The sequence below is a fragment of the Lipotes vexillifer genome, unplaced genomic scaffold (genome assembly GCF_000442215.2).
Source record: "Lipotes vexillifer unplaced genomic scaffold, Lipotes_vexillifer_v1.1 scaffold1129, whole genome shotgun sequence".
Lineage (NCBI taxonomy): Eukaryota > Metazoa > Chordata > Mammalia > Artiodactyla > Lipotidae > Lipotes > Lipotes vexillifer.
The window spans coordinates 4,819,544-4,840,183 of NW_006789022.1; the positions used below are offsets into that span (position 1 = coordinate 4,819,544).

Below are 20,640 nucleotides of genomic sequence, written 5' to 3' on the forward strand. Positions count from 1 at the left end.
TCATTTTTCACAGCTTCACTGAGAGATGTTTTTCATCAAACCATCAATATTACTATCTTGAAACATCCAATAATTAGTTCTCATGTGGTTTTGTTCATGTGACAACCTTACATTGGACTGTAGTAAATAGGCATATGGTGGCTGCTCCCATCCATCAGTCCCTCTAGAAATTACCCATATTCAGAAAACTTGGACTTTTTCTTGCTATGGTTTATTCTCTTACGCCATATTGTTTCCTTCCAACTGAAGTCTGGTGCAGGGACACCTGACTGGCAGAACACGTATGTCTACATCAGCTGCACAGGAGGCTAAAAAGTAAAGTGGGCTTCCCAAGTTGGGGGACCTATGAAAATGTAGGAAGGGTATTCAATAGATAAGACAAGTAAAACTCACAGATAGCTATCATTAAAGCTGTGGATAACCTTTGGGATTTCTGTATAACTCATTTCAGTTATCCTTAGACTCCATATTTAATATCCATGAGAATTTTTCCTTAGTCCTAGCTAGCTGGGCCAAAGGTGAACATCTAACTCGAAGTGGGATCATAACATACTCTCTCCCAGGTTGTTTAGGCTGATTTCTTGATGGAAAGATGTAAAACCCTGGGAGCAGTGGTGTTGCCATGCTCTACCCTAATGGACAGAGTTGTAGAGAAAGTGAGTTTGGAGAGTGAGAGAAATAGGACACCCAGAGAAAAGAGATGAAAAGTAGCAGAACTTGCTGAGTTTCGGATGGCTTTCAATGTTCTAGTTCCAATTTCTTTTGGAAACCTGGCTAACTTCTTGCCCTCACATTATATAATCATATCTGTTCATATATTACGACAAACATACCTTCATTTTGCTAAAACTAGTAAGAGATCGCTTCTGTTTCTCACAACCAAAATGTCTTTAAAAAATTCGCTTTGTCTTCTAACTTTTCTCACATGGCAGTCTACTCTTACAATCTACTCTCCTGAATCTCCAATGTCTGGCTCTTTTTATTTTTTTCCCAGCCTCTTCTTTATAGCCCTATCTGAAATTTAAGCCTTTGTCTTTAAATTCTTCACGAATAAACTTTTCCTTCCATTTACTGGAACTCCTAAGGTTTGAGTTCTCTAAGCAGGTCCGTCGACGCTTGAAACTGAGAAGAGGTAGAAAGGTATAGTGGAAAGAGTCAAATTTGAGTTCGAATCTTGTCAAAGGGTGTTTCCTCAGCGGCCGAAAAACCCTGTAGGATTGTGTTGGGAAGCAAATAAGAGAAACTGGTGCAAAACTGAAACTCAAGAAGAACTTGAGCTGGGAATGCCTGCCCTCGGGGCGGTCTACACCGACCACGGATCCCTGCATTCACTTCATCACAGGGCTAGCTAGAGGGGCGTGATCTCGCAGGTGATGCCCTCAGCTCCGGACTTTTCGGCTCCGGAAGTCCTGGCGGCAGCACTTGCAGAGTGGGTCCTGCTTCCTCGGTTGTGCCCCTCATCGCCCCCCGCGCGGTTCCAACGCCGCAGTTGTGACCAAGAGCTCGGCTTCCGGGCGCGGCTGCGCGAGGAGCCCCGCGGGGACACCTGCGCGGTGGGGGCCTTGGAGCTCTGATGGATCTGCAGGCTCCCAGGAGACGGGTAGGGAATGAGATGTTGGGGGAGGGAGTTAACAGAGACAAAAACCCTTTGCTGCCTGTATTAGCATCACACTCTGCGTTTGTTAGCATCACAGTCTGGGCCATGCCTGATTTCCCTGGCTGCCTCTGCAGGGACATCCATCAAACACATGCCCTCCTCTCCACTTTTCTGCTAGGTTTGTATCAGCAAAAGTCTTTCTACCTTTAATCTTCACAAGGTGTAGAGGGAAGAGTACTGCTCAGCAAACCTGGGCTCTAGTCCTTCACTCTCCTTTTTATTAGGTGCATAAGTGCTTGGGCAAAATATTTATCTTTCCTGTTCCTTAGGTTGTTTTTCTGTACAATGAGATAATATATTTTCTGTGTATCTCCCATGTTCACACTAAGTTAAGTTAGTGTGAACTAAGTTCACACTAAGTTCACACTCTGAGAACTGAAATCGGGTTATACAACTCTAAAATATGCTGTAATCAGGTCCCAGCAACGAATATATTAGAATCCTAACTTGAGAGCCATGTCCATGATTCCATGATGCTGGGTACCATGGAGAACTTTTTTTTTTTTTTTTAAAACAACTCAATAGCCTGTAAAGGCACTGTGTCTGTGTCTGACACACAGTAGAAGTGAATAAATGAACAAAATGTTTTCTATTCAAACTCCCTCGTTTATACTGAGTCCCAGTTTAAGAGTATAAATGATTTGCTTTGATGGCTAACTAAAGACAACATTATGGTAAGGGAATGTAATTAGCATTTGTTGAGGCTTTAGGTGCTTGGTCTTTTACATATTGTATAATTTATTGAACAAATTATCTGTTAAGCATCAATATGTGTCAGGTACTGGTCTGACATATTGGGGATAAAAGCAGTGAAGAAAAAATATGTATTTCTGCACCTCATGGAGCTTACCTTGTGGGAAGGTTCAGGGTGAAGGGAAGTGATGAGTGTTAGTGTTAGGAGGTCAGGGAGATGAACAGGATCCAGCGTAGGAGGTAAAGAGTGGCCAGAAAGGTACCTGAAGAGCCCTGGAATCTAAGAAAATTATCCTAAAATTATGCTAAAAGCCTCCTGGATGGTCAATTAAGATGAGGACTGTGCGTTGCTCATTAGATTTTGCAATACGGAGGTCACTGCTGTCACTGACAAGAATAGTTTTAGGAGCAAGGTAGAGGCCAAACCCTAACTTGGAATGGATTTAAAAGAGAATGAGAGGAGATAATTTGGGAATAGTCAATATGGAAAGTTCTTTTTGAGTTTTGTTTTTAAGGAAAGGAAAGAAATGGAGTCATAGGTAGAGGGGGAATTAGTCAAGAGGTTTTTGTTTTGTTTTAAACAGGAGAAATAATAACATGCTTTATGTACTTGCAGGAGTGATCCGGAAGAGAGGGAAAAACTGAAGTCATCAACTGATACAGTGGGAAGTCTTTTGACTGTGTCCCCTGGAATCTGCCTTTTATTGGGCACAGTCACCTTTACATCTCTAACCTCTTCACAAGAAATATTCTGTACCTCCTTGGCCTGAAAAACCTTGCTTTGTTTTGAGGGCAATACTTTTCTAACCACTTGCTCGCTCTCTGGAACCAAGAGTCCTCGGGTAGGGTGAATTATGAATATATTTTCTGTGAATTCTGCTGAAACTTCAAGACCCATACTGCCCAAACCAGCAGCCACTAGCCACATGTGGCAGTTAAGCCTTTGAAATGTAGTTCGTCTGAACTGACATGTATTTTAAGTGTAAAATGGTGTGCATTTAAGTGTAAAATGCACACCAAATTTTCAAGACTTGATATGATAAAAAGAATGTAAAATATCTAAATAGTTTTGAAATATTTGGTTAAGGAAATGTATTATTAAAGTTCATTTCACCTGTTTGTTTACTTGTGTGGCTACTAGAAAATTTTAAATTACACACATAGCTCATATTATATTTCTATTGGTAGAGCTATTCTAGATCTTTTCACTCTCCTATAAACCTCTTCCCTCTTTCAGCTCATTTTCTTGATGCCTTTTCTCTACATTTACATAAAATCTTAACAACAAGGCCAAAAAGGCACTGTGTGAGCTGGTTCTATCTTTCCAGCTTCATCCTTAATTACCTTCCTTTTTAATCAATGGGTTCTAGGCACACCATCCTCTCAAACCAGCCAATCCTTTTCCCTTCTCAGGATTTTGTTCTATTTCCTCTGCTTGGAGCGCTTGTCTTCTGACTCGGAAAATGGCTTGAAAAATCACCTTCTTAGAAAAGCATTTATTTCCTATCCAAAATAGTGCCAACTACCTACCCCACCTCTCTTCCCATCATCCTGTTCATTTCCTAAAATGCATTTTCTAATGCCACACTTCCAAAATTCTCTTGCTAATTCATTAAAAAACAAACAAACATGTATCATTTATCTCCTCCTTCAGCTCCATTAGAGTAGGGGTCTTGTCTGTCTTTGTTTATACCCAGGGTCTAAGACAAGGGTGGATGCCTAAATACATGCTAAATGAGCGCAAGCAATAAAGATTGATTATATATATGATAACATAGGAATATTTAATTTTTTAGTCAAATTTAGCACATATGTGGTTGGGTAGTATTAGAATCTATGTTTAAGTGTTACTGTAAATTATAGAAATTAAAAATAAATGATTAAAGCTAATTTAAGTGATTATGGCTAAAACAACTTGCTTTTTCACCATGCCTGTCTTTTCCTTCAGTTTCCAACATTTGACTCTCTCCTAGTTCTCTGTGTACTCCTCGTGGACTCCTTTCCATGGCCTTATGTTTTGGCCTTAAATGATATTCTTCCCTAGGGTCCCTTCTATTTTCCCTCTTGTAAGAAATCATAATTAGAAAGACCCTTGGACTAAACAATTTAGTTTACAAACTTTAAGAGGTTTTGTTATTTGACTAATATCGTGATTTGGTTTTTTTTAACTCTGATTTTAAGGCCATTAGATGGGGCCTGGGTTCTCTAAGACACCATCTGGCCATTACTTTGTAACATTTTATACCTGGTTCCTTGTGGACATTTGATTGCTGGATCTGAGCTTTCTTGACTGGAAATGCCATTTGTATATATGGAGTGCACTACCTTCAAAGCTGAATTACCACGTTAGAATTCTCTACTAAATTCCTAGTCTCATATTTCCAACTTCCTAATAAATGTTTCTACGTAGATTGTCCAAAAGCACCTCAGATAAAGAACAATCCAATCTAAATTCATCATTTGCCTGTAAAGCATTTCTTTTCCCTCTATTCCAGCTAACTCCCAAACCCCAGCACTGGTGTCACTTGCAAATATAACCAATCTCCAAATCCTGTTGATTTTATCTTCCACATACATGTCAAACTTTTCCTCCTTGTCTTCATCTCCCACTATTCTAGTTGTAATATGCATCATCTCTCCTCTAGAAAACTGCAGTTATTGTCTAACCTAGATAACCCATGTTTAGAATAACAGCCACCTCAGATCCTCCACATTCCAACTACAAGGAACTAACCAAAAGTCTGATGATGCTTCTTACTGTGTTTCCACAGTAGGCCACCATGGACAAGCTGAAATTCCTATGCCTTAGCGCGTCATTCAAATTATATCATATTCTCCCTTTGTCTACTGTGTAGCCTCACTTCCCACCTTCTCTCCAATAGACACCATGGTTCACCTTCATCAAACTACTTGCCGTCCTACAAATATGCCATGCTTTCTTCCTTTGGTTAGCGCAGGTCAAGTTGCCATTGCAATATGAAGTCATTTTGCCTAAATCTCTATTTTTGAATGAGTCTCATTGTCTGGTTAAGTAGGGAGATACCATTATCAGACATTAGAACTTCTGTGTGTGTGTGTGTGTGTGTGTGTGTGTGTGTGTGTGTGTGTGTGTGTGTGTAGAATTAATCTATTTTCCTTTTTCATTCAATTTCAGAGGCTGGCTCTTAATTTTTTTTTTTTTTTTTTTTTGCGGTACGCGGGCCTCTCACTGCTGTGGCCTCTCCCGTTGCGGAGCACAGGCTCCGGACGCGCAGGGTCAGCGGCCATGGCTCACGGGCCCAGCCGCTCCGCGGCACGTGGGATCTTCCCGGACCGGGGCACGAACCCGTGCCCCCTACATTGGCAGGCGGACTCTCAACCACTGCGCCACCAGGGAAGCCTGACATCTCTACTTTAATATCTCACAGTTATCTCAAACTCAACTTATTCTGAATGGAATTTATCATTTTATTCAATCCTGTTGTGTCTTCTACATTTTGTATCATTGCAGGTGTCACCCAGTCGAGAAATGGGGGGGTCATTTTAGATTCTTCTTTTTCCCTTCATACTTTATGTTTAATCAGTCAACAAAACTAAAACTTACCCTTTTTTCACTGCTTGTCTGAGTCACTGCAGTAGTTATCCATTACTCTCACACACACTTTAGTTGTTCTTATCAAATTTGTCCTTCCTAATGCATTTCCCTCTATTTAATACTTTTTCAAGCATAAATCCAAGCTTATCATTTCCCTCCTTAAAAGCTCTTCAGGGGTGTACTTCCCTGGTGGTGCCGTGGTTAAGAGTCTGCCTGCCAATGCAGGGGACACGGGTTCTAGCCGTGGTCTGGGAAGATCCCACATGCCATGGAGCAACTAAGCCCGTGTACCACAACTACTGAGCCTGCGCTCTAGAGCCCACAAGCCGCAACTACTGAAGCCCATGTGCCTAGAGCCCATGCTCACAAAAAGAGAAGCCACTGCAATGAGAAGCCTGTGCACCACAACGAAGAGTGGCCCCTGCTCACCGCAACTAGAGAAAGCCTGTACACAGCAACAAAGACCCAACACAGCCAAAAATAAATAAATAAATAAATTTATTAAAAAAAAAAAAAGCTCTTCAGTGGTTTCCCCATCTGCGAGGTATAGTTCAACACTTTAGTTATCGTCTTTGATGATTTGACTCTATCACCTGGTCTCTTCCTACTTGTCCAACTTTCACTCTTAACCTATTCCTCCCTATTATTATGTTTTAATGATATATATTTATTTTAGCTACTGGAATATACTACGATCTTTTTCACATTTCTGTTTTTGCATGAGCTAATCTTTCTATTCCAAATGTCCACCCACCTTGCAATCTGCTTGGTAAACTATGATTAATCCCCTGCTCAGAGGTCACATTCTTCATAAAACTTTATTCCTTCTTATTTCCCAATAGAAGGCTCATTATCTTTTCTGTGCTACTTTTTTCATACTTCTGTTAATACATGTATCACACTGCAGTACTGACTTGTCACCTGTTTGTTTCCTCCCTTAAAATAAAAACTCTTCGTGATGAAGCACCTTACTACTTTTTGATACGCCAATGTTTAATATATTCATTGGCACACTGTGGACACTCAATTAATGTATGTAAGCTAAGCTTAACATTCTTAGAACCACAAAAACTTAATTTGTATCATTAGATAACAGTTGATGAAACCTCTTGAGAGACAAGGCAGAAAACAAACAGATAAAAAACAGCAGCACGTTTAAAAGAGAGCTACACATATTCACTGGCATGATTCGTATTGCTGAGCAAGGCTTTCTGAAGTTCTTTTCCATATATGAAGGAAGGATGAATCTTAATTCACAACAGATCCTTGGGAAATTTTCCTTAGTATGGAAAAGCAGCCTGTTTGCTTTGAAAAGCAATGGAACAGGTGATCCAAGCAATGAGAAGAAATAAGAATGGGGAATGAAAGGGAAGAAAGAACAGCAGAGACTTTCAGGGCAGAAAGGAACTTTAATGAGAGGAGCAGTCAATGGAGGGACTGAATTGGATGACTTCTGATTCCTACTTTGCTCAGGTAGCTAGCTCAGGTAGAAGAACTCAGACTGAAATGTACTCTTTACGTGCAGAGGCATAAATTATTTAAAATTCTCCTGAGAATTATACAATACCATGCTCCAAGTCTGTGTAGCTTGTACTCTAGAGACAGTCGCAAATCTTTTTTTTATCGTCTCTTACAAAAGCTCCATTAGGAAGAGGTGACAGCTATTCAGAGTACCTGGACAGTAAATTCTTCCTTGTAATAATATCATATTTAATTAGGGAAAAGCTTTCCAATTGGAGCCTACAAAAATATGTGTGAAGAATTTTCTGAAATACTGAAAAGAAAAATTCAACTTGTTTTGTATTTTCTCTTGCACAAAATCTGTGAACTTTGTAGCAGCTTTGTTACACAGATATATCATCAGGGCTCACATCAGGTAAGAGCACCAGGAAAATTCTCACATTTCTAAGGTTTTTAAAAAGCACTCTCAGCTTCCTCTGTAACAGTTGTATGATCATCTTCATTTTTGTGACACTGAAAAAAAAAATTAACTTCTTATAAATCACATTATGATTCCTGAAATCATACATGTAGTAAGTACTTAGTTTTTTAAAAATATAAGCAATACTGATGTTTATAGAATAAAATGTTAAAGTGCCATTTGTCCTCTTTCTGTTCCATCTCTACCTCAACCCACTCTCTTACTTGCTATTGAACCACTTGTAACTTTTGGTATACTCCCAGACTTTTTTTTTTGGTACGCGGGCCTCTCACTGTTGTGGCCTCGCCCGTTGCGGGGCACAGGCTCCGGACGCGCAGGCTCAGCAGCCATGGCTCATGGGCCCAGCCGCTCCGCGGCACGTGGGATCTTCCCAGACTGGGGCACAAACCCGTGTCCCCTGCATCGGCAGGCGGACTCTCAACCACTGTGCCACCAGGGAAGCCCCCTCCCAGACTTTTATAATAAAATATTTATGGTCTTCTGCAACATGAACAGATGCCGGCACCCCAAAAGTCACCTTGTCCTGACATTCCCAATTATTACCCATTCCTTCCCTTGAAAGTAATGCCGTTTTGACTTTTAGGTAATCAATCCTGTGTTTTCTTTCTAATTTTACCAACAGCTTCCATTCCTCCCTAAACATTATAGTTTAGCTTTAGTTTTGCCTGATTTCAAACTTCCTATGAATGGAATAAAAATGTATGCATTCTTTAGAATTTGCCTTGCAATATTCAACATTATATATAGGAGATTGATCTATGCTGTTAAATGTAGTTATTGCTCATTTTAATTTCTATGTAGAATTTTTTTCTCAATATATTCACCTCTCACTGAATGCATTTCCACTTTGGGACCATTATGAATAATGCTGATATATATGTTTATTTTTTTCCCTGGAAGTATATCTTGCTACATGTATACACACATTTCTGTTGGGTATATAACAAGGACTGAAATTACTGATAGGGTATGCACAGCTTAACCTTCAGTAAATAATGCCCCAAAGATTTTCAAAGTTGTTGCAGTAATTTATATGCCAATTAGGAGTGGGTGAGAAATTTCTTTTATCCATAGTCATTACCATCACTTAGAACTGTATTTTGAAATTTAGTCATTCTGTTAGGTACTTAACATCTCATTGTAGTTTTATTTTAATATTATTTTTGAAATGGCTGGATTTACGTCTGATGTTTTGCTGCTTTCTGTATGTCTCATGTCTTTTATGTTCTTCCTTGTTGTTTTTAAAATTAAATACTTTCTGTGTATTATCTTAACTTCTTTGTTAATTTTATTTTACTATAATTTTGGGAATTTTCTTAGTCACTGGTCAGGGATTACAATATGCATTTTAACTTATCACAATCTGCTTCAGATGAATGCTAATTTAATTCCAGTAAAATATAGAAACTTTGTTCACATGTAGCTGTATTCCTTCCCCTTCCTTTGTGCCTTTGTAATCGTTGTGTATGCCTTTATTTCACCTTCATTTTTGAAGGATAGTTTTAAAGGATATAGAATTCATGCTTGACTGTTTTTTTCCTCCAGCACTTTAACATGCCATCCTACTACCTTTAGGCCTCCATTGTTTCTGATGAGTCAGCTGTTATTGTGGTGACACTGCACATGAAGTCATTTTTCTCCTGCTGCTTTCAAGATTTTCTTTTATCCATTTGGCTCTGAGGCATCTAGGAGTGAGTCGTTTTGTGTTTATTCTAACTGGAGCTCACTGAGCTTCTTAGATGGATAGAATATAATTTTTCTTCAAATTTGGGAAAATTTTGGCCATTATTTCTTCAAGTTTTTTCTTGTCCCCTCACCTTCTGGTATTCTCATTATGCATGCACTAGATGGTGTCCCCCAAATCTCAGAGGCTCTGCTCATTTTTGTTTTCTGTTCTTCAGACTGGATGATCTATATTGGTCTATCATGTTTGCTAATTTTGCTTTCTGTCAGCTCAGATTTGCTCTTGAGCTCCTCTAGTGGGTTTTTCATTTCAGTAACTGTATTTTTAAATTACAGAATTTCCATTTGGTGCTTTTAAATAATTTCACTCTCTTTTTTTTTTGTGGTACACGGGCCTCTCACTGCCGTGGCCTCTCCCGGTGCGGAGCACAGGCTCCGGACGCGCAGGCTCAGAGGCCATGGCTCATGGGTCCAGCCACTCCGCAGCATGTGGGATCTTCCCGGACCGGGGCACGAACCCGTGCCCCCTGCATCGGCAGGCGTACTCTCAACCACTGCACCACCAGGGAAGCCCATCAGTAACTTTTCTTAAACAAACACTTCTCAATTTGTTATATGCTTTGGTAAATTTCTAGAATCTTTAAAAGGTCGTTTATTGACAATTTTGTTCAGTTTTTTTTTTTTTGCAGTACGCGGGCCTCTCACTGTTGTGGTCTCTCCCATTGCGGAGCACAGGCTCTGGACGCGCATGCTCAGTGGCCATGGCTCACAAGCCCAGATGATCCGCGGCATGTGGGATCTTCCCGGATCGGGGCACGAGCCCGTGTCCCCTGCATCGGCAGGCAGACTCTCAACCGCTGCGCCACCAGGGAAACCCTGTCCAGTTTTATAATTTCTTTTAAGGGAAATCTGCCATTTCCTCACCCAGCCATTCTGGAAGCCCCACCATTCCCTTTTCTTAGAAAATCCTTTTTCATGTAGTCTCATAGTTACTTATGCACTTTAGTTAGTCTCTGCTCAGAGGGTCTTCCCTTACCGTCCTATGTAAAATAATCTTTGCCTTAACTCCTTACTGTGTTTTGTTTTACTCTATAACACTTTTCCACTTCCTGAAATTATTATATATTTGTTTATTGTCTTTCTCTCCCATTGGAGTGCAGGCTGCTTGACGGTTGGGATGTTGTTTTGTTAATCACTGCAACCTGAGTGCCTATTACACTGCCTAGTAAATAATAGGCCCTCCATAAGTATTTGTGAATGAATGAGTGTTAGATATCTTGCTTTTTTAAGGTTGAGAGGAAACGTCTCATCAACTTTTGTGGGACTGTGAATTAATACAGCATTTTGGGATGTTCTTAGACTTGCAATGACACTTCTAGGAAGCAACCACCTACAGACATACTAGTCTTGTATGCAAAGATATATGTAGTGAGATGTTCACTGCATCATTGTTTATAACTTAAACTGGAAAGAAGTTAAATATGCAGCAGCAATAAAGGAAATGTTAAAATAAATACTAAGGAAAACTATGATGCTATTAAAAGGCACTGTTTACATATGCTTACAACGGAAAGATGTTTATGATAGCTGAGAAAAAAAGCATGTAACAAAATAAGATGATCACACAATTAGTAAGAAAGAAAAGTGTGTATGTGTGTGCATGCCTTTTTGTATAGATTTTGATATGTGAGCATGATGGGGACTATATTAAGAGGAGAATAACATTCTACTCAACAATTTTTTACATTTTAATATTCAGTTTCACATAGTACTTTCGCAATTTTATAAACAAAAAAGAAAAAGTTTAAAAAGTGAAATAAATATTATCACAAATTCTATTTTTATTAGTTCCAAACATATTGTATCAGAACACTTCATCTCCTCCTAGAGTGTGCTTACTAGAAATCTACATCTCTAGATTTGCCAGAGGGTTACATCAAAACTTACCAAACCAACACAGCCGAAGATCGTGTATGTGAAAGCAATACACAATTCCAAGGGGTAGAAGCCCAGTAAAACACGTGAAATTTCTCTCCCAAGTTTCTGAAACCAGAAAATAGGGAGACATGTTGCATTATCATCTTTTGTAAAAATTAGAACAATTTTTTTATTGAAGGATAATTTACAATGTTGTGTTAGTTTCAGGTATACAGCCCAGTGCTTCAGTTATATATGCATATATGTGTATATATGTATATGTGTATGTATATATATGTGTGTGTGTATATATATATATATATATATATATATATATATATTCTTTTTCAGATTCTTTTCCCTTATAGGTTATTACAGAATATTGAGTACAGTTACCCATGCTACACAGTAGGTCCTTGTTGGTTATCTACTTTATATTTAGTAGTGTGTATACATCAATCCCAAACTCCTAATTTATCCTTCACCCCCTCCCTTTCCCTTTGGTACCATAAGCTTGTTTTCTCTGTCTGTGAGTTTATTTCTGTTTTGTAAATAAGTTCATTTGTATCTATTGAGATGATCATATAGTTTTCACTCTTTGTTAATATAATGTATCACACTGATTGATTTGTGGATATTGAAAAATCTTTGTATCCCTGGGATAAATCCCACTTGATCATGGTGTATGATCCTTTTAATGTATTGTTGGATTCAGTCTGCTAGTATTTTGTTCAGGAGTTTTGTGTCTATGTTCATCAGAAATATTGGCCTGTAATTTTCTTTTTTTGTGTGGTATCTTTATCTGGCTTTGGCATCAGGGCGATCACGGCCTCAAAGAGTGAGTTTGGAAGTGTTCCTCCCTCGGCAATTTTTTGGAATAGTTCCAGAGGATTAGGTGTTAGGTCTTCTCCAAATGTTTCGTAGAATCCACCTGTGAAGCCACATGGTCTTGGACTTTTGTTTATCGTTAAGTTTTAAAATCACAGATTAATTTCAGTATTTGTAATTGGTCTGTTCATATTTTCTATTTCTTCTTGGTTCAATCTTGGGAGATTGTACCTTTCTAAGAATTTGCCCATTTCTTCTTGGTTGTCCATTTTATTGGCATTTAGTTGCCTGTAGTAGTCTCTTATGGGCCTTTGTATGTCTGTGGTGTCAGTTTTAACTTCTCCAATTTTCTTTCTAATTTTATTGATTTGGGCCCTCTCCTCTTTTTTCTTGTGTCTGGCTAAAGGTTTACCAATTTTGTTTATCTTTTCAAAGAACCAGCTTTTCATTTCATTGATCTTTTCTATTGTTTTCTTAGTCTCTATTTCATTTATTTCTGCTCTAATGTTTATGATTTCTTTCCTTCTACTAACTTTGGGTTTTGTTTGTTCTTTCTCTAGTTGCTTTAGGCATAAGGTTTGAGATTTTTGTTTCCTGAGGTAAGTTTGTTTCACTATAAACTTTCCTCTTAGGACTGTTTTTGCTGCGTCCTATAGGTTTTTTGGATCGTCATGTTTTTATTTTCATTTGTCTCTAGGATTTTTTTTTTTGATTTCCTCTCATTTCTTCAGTGATCTGTTGGTTTAGTAGCATATTGTTTAGCCTCCACGTTTGTGTTTTTTGCAGTTTTTTTCTTGTAGTTTATTTCTAATCTCATAGCCTTGTGGTTAGAGAAGATGTTTGATATGATTTCAATTTTCTTAAGTTTACCGAGGCCTGCTTTGTGGCCCAGCATGTGATCTCTCCTGGAGAATGTTCCACGTGCACTTGAAAAGAATGTGTATTCTCCTGCTTTTGGATGGAATGCTCTATAAATATCAGTTAAGTCTGTCTGGCCTAATGTGTCATTTAATGTTAATGTGTCTGGCCTGTTTCCTTACTGGTTTTCTGTCTGGGTGATCTGTCCATTGGTGTAAGTGGGGTGTTAAAGTCCCCCACTATTATTGTGCTACTGTCAATTTTTCCTTTTATGTCTGTTAACATTTGCCTTATACATACTGAGGTGCTCCTATGTTGGGTGCATGTATTATATATTTACAATTGTTGTATCTTCTTCTTGGATTGATTCCTGGATCATTATGTAGTGTCCTTCTTTGTTCCTTGTAACTGTCTTTAGTATAAGTCTATTTTGTCTGATATAAGTATTGCTACTCCAGCTTTCTTTTGAGTTCCATTTGCATGGAATCCTTTTTTCCATACCCTCACTTTCAGTCTGTATGTGTCACTAGATCTGAAGTGGGTCTCTTGTAGACAACATATATACAGGTCTTGTTTTGTATCCACTCAGCCAGTCTATTTCTTTTGGTTGGACCATTTAATCTGCTTACATTTAAGGTACTTATTGATATGTTTGTTCTTAATGCCATTTTGTTAATTGTTTTGCATTTGTTTTTGTAGGTCTTTTTATGTTTTGTTTCCTCTTTTGTTCTCTTTAGCATTATGTTTGGATTCCTTTTTCTTTTTTGTGTGTGCATGAATTATACATTTTTGGTATAGCAGTCTATGTATATATCCACGATTGTTTTAAATTGCTCACCTCTTAATTTCCAGTGCATTTAAAATATCCTCTATTTGTACTTTCTTTCTCTCACAATTACTAGTTTTGATATCATGTCTGTGTGTGGATGATTTCCTACTTTTACCGTATGTTTGCCTTTACCAGTGAGCTTTCCCATTTTGTAATCTTCTTGTTTCTAGTTGTGGCCTTTTCTTTTCTGCCTAGACAAATTCCTTTAGCATTTGTTGTAAAACACGTTTGGTGGTGCTGAATTCTTTAAGTTTCTGCTTGTGTGTAAAGCTTTTGATTTATCTATCAGATCTGAACAAGAGCCTTGCTGGGTAGGGTATTCTTGGTTGTAGGTTTTTCCCTTTCATCACTTTAAATATATAGTGCCACTCCCTTCTGTCCTGCTGAGTTTCTGCTGAAAAATCAGCTGATAGCTTTATGGGGATTCCCTTGTATGTTACTTGCTGCTTTTCCCCTGTTGCTTTTAATCTTTTCTCTTATCTTTACTTTTTGTCAATTGATTACTATGTGTCTTGGCATGTTCCTCCTTGGGACTCTCTGCGCTTCCTGGACTTGGGTGACTGTTTCCCTTCCCACTTTAGGGAAGTTTTCAGCTATTATCTCTTCAAATATTTTCTCAGGCCCTTTCTCTTTCTCTTTTCCTTCTGGGACCCCTATAATGCAGATGTTGGTACATTTGATGTTGTCCCAGAGGTCTCTTAAACTGTCATTTCTTTTCATTCTTTTTTCTTTTCTATGGCAGTGGTTTCCACCAACCACTCTGTCTTCCAGCTCACTGAACCGTTCTTTTGCCTCATTTAGTCTGCTTTTGATTCCTTCTAGTGTGTTTTTCATTTCAGTTATTATATTCTTCAACTCTCTTTGGTTGTTCCTTATATTTTCTTTGTTAAAACCTTCCTGTAACGTTTCCCTCTGTACATACTTTCCCTGAGTGCTTGGATCATACTTACAATCATTATTTCAAACTAGTTAAATTTCTATTTGTATTTTTATGTACATGGTAGGTTAGTTACATTTATTGACCTTGGAGAAGTGGCCCTCTGTAGGGGACGTCTTATGTATCCCAGCAATACACCCCCCTCTCATCATCGAAGGGCCAGGGCCAGCTGGTCCCAGCGTAGTTTCTGATCTGTGCTGTGGAGTCATTTCTGCAGGCTGCAGAATCATAGTTTTCTTGCTTCTGGTGTCTGCCACCTAGTGTGTTAATAAGCTGGTTTAGAGGCTGGTACAGGCTTCCTGGCAGGAGGGGCCAGTGCCTGCCCACTGGGGGGTGGAGCTGGCTCTTGGCCCTCTGGTGGGCAGGACTGTGTCAAGGGGCATGTCTAGACGTGGCTGTAGGCTCAGGATGTCTTTAGGCAGCCTGTCTGCAGGTGGGTGGGGCTGTGGGGCCAGATGTTGCCTTGAGGAGCATTCATGCAGATGAATACTCCCTGATATGTTCTGCTACCCGCTTTTATGACCCCAGAGTGAGCCACAGACACTCTCTGCTTACTGAAGAGACCCTCTAAGACCAGCAGGTAGGTCTGGCCCAGGCTCCTATGAAGTCACTGTTTTTGACCTGGGTCCTGGTGCATGCAAGGCCTTGTGTGTGCCCTCCAAGAGTGGAGTCTCTGTTTTCCTTAGTCCTGTGGAGCTCTTGCAGTCAAGCCCCACTGGCCTTGAAAGGCAAATGCTCTGGGGACTCCTCCTCCTGATGCCAGACCCCAAGGCTGGGGAGCCTGATGTGGGGCTTAGAGCTCTCACTGCTGTGGGAGAACTTCTGTGATATATTTATTCTCCAGTTTGTGGGCCACCCACCTGGGTGGTATGGGATTTGCCTATATCACGAGTGTGCCCCTCCTGCTGTCTCGTTGTGGTTTCTTCTTTATGTCTTTTGATGCGGAATATCTTTTTTGGTAGGTTCCACTCTTTTTTATCGATGGGTGTTCAGCAGTTAGTTGTGGTTTTGGTGTGCTTGTGAGAAGAGGTGAGCTCAAGTTTTCTATTCTGCCATCCTGTCTCCTCCAAGTTTAAGATTTTAAGATACCTAAAAGATCTTGGAAACTGTCTTTAAGATGTGTAGTTATGGTAGAGGTCTGTAGTGAGGTCCAGTCTTGAGCCAAGTCACAGCACCAAGAAAAGTGCCCAGTCCTTATGCGGTTCTCTCAGCTAAGAACCCAGGCAAACATGAGATCGGCCCTCTGCCCAGATTGTGGGAAAGCCCAGAGGGCACACTGACCTAACTTGCATTATTATCTTTAGTAAGTGCAGATATGGTCATGGAAGGAGCTCCTAATATGAGAGTCAAGGAAAAGAAGGGAAACAGAAGAATAAATAAGCCTCTTTCACCATTTGGTTTCCCTAGGCGTTCCTACGCCTGTGTCTTCTGATTTGTTTTCCTAGCTTTCATTCCCCCAATTCATTAGCTACAGCTTTCATTCTTGATCTTCATCACTCAGCAGTCTTGTCTCAATTCTTGCAACTCTTCATTCTCATTCTGTTCACTAGAGTCTCTGGCACAGCTCACTATCCAAACTCTTCAGTCAACAGGATTTGGCTATTCTGTCTCCAATGATAAGAGGGCTACCAAGAGATTTTATCAAGCAATTCTCGTCATTAAAACAGCTATTATTAATTACAAACTTACTTAAATTTACATGTATAAAAATCTCACACAGAAATTGCTATAGTATCAGATGGAAGAATGAATAAATTCAAAAAGAAAAACATTTCACTCGGAGGTATAAGGTGATTGTGATTTCTGGGATAAATAAAGCAGATCCCTTCTGTTGCTGTTGGAAAGGTACTTTCAACTACATATGAGGATGATGACTTGGTACTAAGCCTGAAAATAAATGTAGTTTCTGTGCTGGCTGTGGAAAGACAAGAATGATATTCTGACCTAGAAAGAATAACATCATAATTCTCTCTCCTTCAATTCCTTCATCTTCCCCCCTTTTTCTGTTGGGTTTATTTAATATCTTTTATATGCAAGAAATTATTAGGTGGTAGAGATTAGATGGTAAGAATGAAATGACAAAAAATTCCTGATTTCTCAGTTTATATTCAATAGAAAATATAGAAAGATAATATAAGGTAACATATGATAAGGTTAAAGATGTCCAAATGGATAAGAACTTGATCAACAATTATATGGGACAGGAGACTCACCTTAAGCCATTCATATCTAGGAAGGCTTTGTAAAGAGGTAGGACCTTTGAAATAAAGACTAAGAAAAATGAAGGAGGAAAGCAATATTCTAGGCAGCTTTAGTTTACTTGTTTCTTTGTAACCTATTTTGTTTCAGAAAGAATTTAATAACATAAATTAAGAGTGTGGGGCCTCCCTCGTGGCGCAGTGGTTGAGAGTCTGCCTGCCGATGCAGGGGACGCGGGTTCGTGCCCCGGTCCGGGAAGATCCCACATGCAGCGGAGCGGCTGGGCCCGTGAGCCATGGCCGCTGAGCCTGTGCATCCAGAGCCTGTTGCTCCGCAACGGGAGAGGCCACAACAGTGAGAGGCCCGCGTACCGCAAAAAAACAAAAAAAAACGGTAAAAAGAGTGTGACAGGGCTTCTCTGGTGGCGCAGTGGTTGAGAGTCTGCCTGCCGATGCAGGGGACACGGGTTCGTGCCCTGGTCCGGGAAGATCTCACATGCTGTGGAGCGGCTGGGTCCGTGAGCCATGGACGCTGAGCCTGCGCATCCAGAGCCTGTGCTCCGCAACGGGAGAGGCCGCAACAGTGAGAGGCCCACGTACCGCAAAAAAAAAAAAAAAAAAAAAAAAGTGTGACAAAATACTTAAGAAATGGAGACATTAAAAAAAAACAATAATAAAGCTAAATTATATATCACATGACCTACAGTTTGATAATGTGAGCAAAAAACGGAATGCAAGAATGAACATAACAGGTTTTGAAAAAATGATAAAGCAAGTTTAATTCAGGTAAAGTGTTCATTCATGATGATATTAACAGGAAGATAAAGAAAAGACTGTAGGGAGTTTGAAATGGCCAAGTAAAGAATGCTCATTTAATTTTACTGACAGAAACATAATCATAGCATTTTAGCTGGGAAGTTACTTGTGACCTCTTAGTTGGCAAGACTGTAAAAAGTAATTTTGCCCACACTCCGTAGTTTATGTGTGCTAGTGTTATTCTCAGACAAACTCTTCCCCTGAAAGTGGCAAGCTGTGTGCCAGAGAAGTTCAAATAGCAAAAGAACAGAAAGAGTGACTGAGTTCTCAACACATCACTTAAGCCTCCGAATCCAGCTTAAGTCAGTAAGTGTCCTTTTTTGGGAAGTCAGTTTGGGCTGTATTTCTTGTCACAACCAAAAGATCCCTAATTAATAAAAATTTAAGTAAATGATAAACAGTACTTGGCGACTGGGAAGACAGTGGAAAGATAAGGGTGAGGATTGCATCAAGGTTTTGAGCCTGGGACACTGAAATAAGGGAGTCTTGCAGTACAGTGCTCCTGAGGAGGTAAACATTTTCCACTGTATATACATTGAGTTTGAGATGATGATGACAGAAGCATATCCAAGTAGAAAAGTCATTAGAACATTAGAACAATAGGCTTGGAGTTTGGGAGAGACAGAGCAGTTAACTAATAGATATGTGATAGCATCTTCTCCGTTACACACAAAGAAACTATAAAGAATGGGGAAGTTAAGAAAGTTGTCCAAGGGGTCACACAGTTAGTGAATATGAAAGGTAGTATCTGAACAAAGACAGTCTAGCTCTGGATTTATTGTATGAGAAGTACTTTTCAGAGGCATGAACTTTTGGGGATAGCTGAACCTACCTGAGAACACTGGTAACTCGATGAGTTTGTGGATTTAGCCAAGCCACTTGTTTATGTTAGAAAGCTGGCATATGAAAAATCTCGTAAAGTATTGGTTACCTTAGAAAAGGCAGGTATATAATTCTATAAGGCCTCTAGGAAAAGACAGTATATAAATTCATTTTGTGTATCTAATCACAGCAAATGAAGCTGAAACCTGTGTTTGGGAGATTGTGAAATTGATCATTAGTACTGAGTTCATGTCAGACAAATACAGTGTACAATGGTTTGTAATACTCTTTGCAAAGGTAAGTCTTGGCAATTGTGCCATATTATCTTAAACTAAGATTATAAGCTTATGAGTAAGAGTGGTAAGCTAAAATAACCTGAAACAATTCTATACTTAATAATTCCACCCCTCCCTATCTCTGCCCCTGAAATAAGAATTGAAGATACGTAGATTGGATTTCCAGGGCAAATGAAAAATTTTCTCACAATTTACAGGGAAAATCTGATGCACGCTTATTTAAATCAATACCTCATTCATGACAGACAATCTATTTGGAGGTATTACTGCATCTTCTCTCATCATCTTATTGCCTTCTAGGCTTTTGTTCTCCATGTTTGGATTCCTTCATCTAATGGTCCCCTTTATAATATACTGCAGGTATGGAGAGAGGGTATATAGCGGAGGAGGAGGAAGTTTATCCCTCATCTAGAATGAGCCTTCTGCCCAGAATTATTTTGAATTAAAATTTCAAATTGTTATTTGTTTTATTCTGTTGTTCAGTAACAAAGAGGAGCTCCACTCCAATCCGTTCTCAATTTAAATGGAAGATTTTTATAATTATTGCTGAAGTCTTTCGCAGCACTAATATTCTGTTATTTGGAATTTAAAGTCAACACAACTGAAATAAATACTGTAATATCAGTAAAGATATTCACATTTACTGGAGAACGTTACTATCTTAAGAAGAAATATAGTTATTTTTCTGGTACAAAGTATGTGATTGGATGTTTAATTAAATGGAAGCAAGGCAGATTCATACACATTTGGCATTTGAGGACTCAAAGCAAAATTCATGTGAGGCACAAAAATAGGCTATATATGAAAATATCTATGTTAAACCAGAAATGAGTAGCTGTATACAATTCCAACTACTATGTGCATCAACAGCAGAATTCTTTTGTTGATTTTGGGGAATGGTTTTAACGTCTAGGATTATACTTTTCTTTCATTAAGAGAATCATCCTAATGTGTGTATACATATATATATATATCCTACTATATATATAACTTATCACTGAAGTCTTCAAATTTTTTACTTTATTTTAATTGGGCATGTCAAGATTTCAAACATCCTATTAATATTTACAAAAAAAGAGAGTTATTTTTGAATTAAAACTTTCAACCAAGAGCTTACTGCTAAATCAAAGAATTTCATGGGGGCCAAAAAAAACCTTATTTTACCTCCTCAGGCTTCAAAATCTCTGAAAAGAATAATTTTGAAATTAAGATGTTCCTATAGAATTGGTCACTTACCGCTTGTCTGTAATTCCTATACGACACAGACTCAAAAGAAGACAACTCCATTACTGTTAGAACCACTGCAATAACTGCAACAATTATGCATAAGATGTTCATGATCATAGTACATGTAAGCTGAAAAGAAGATATAGGGTTATTATACTCAGAATAAACAACTTGGGGCTTCCCTGGTGGCACAGTGGTTGAGAGTCCGCCTGCTGATGCAGGGGACACGGGTTCGTGCCCCGGTCCGGGAGGATCCCGCATGCCGCGGAGTGGCTGGGCCCGTGAGCCGTGGCCGCTGAGCCTGCGCGTCCGGAGGCTGTGCTCCGCAGTGGGAGAGGCCACAACAGTGAGAGGCCCGCATAC

General features: G+C 39.2%; 1 protein-coding gene across 1 annotated transcript in view; it reads right to left on the reverse strand.

Annotated features, from left to right (window-relative positions):
* Window positions 1-1,348: 1,348 nt before the first annotated feature.
* LOC103075187 (membrane-spanning 4-domains subfamily A member 13) overlaps window positions 1,349-20,640 on the reverse strand; it is a 26,710-nt gene continuing 7,418 nt past the window's right edge. The window contains exons 4-6 of the mRNA XM_007462216.1: window positions 20,287-20,406; window positions 11,497-11,592; window positions 1,349-1,579 (exon numbers count right to left, since the gene is read on the reverse strand). Coding sequence (XP_007462278.1) covers window positions 1,349-1,579; window positions 11,497-11,592; window positions 20,287-20,406 — 447 coding nt within the window. The remainder of the gene's footprint in view (window positions 1,580-11,496; window positions 11,593-20,286; window positions 20,407-20,640) is intronic.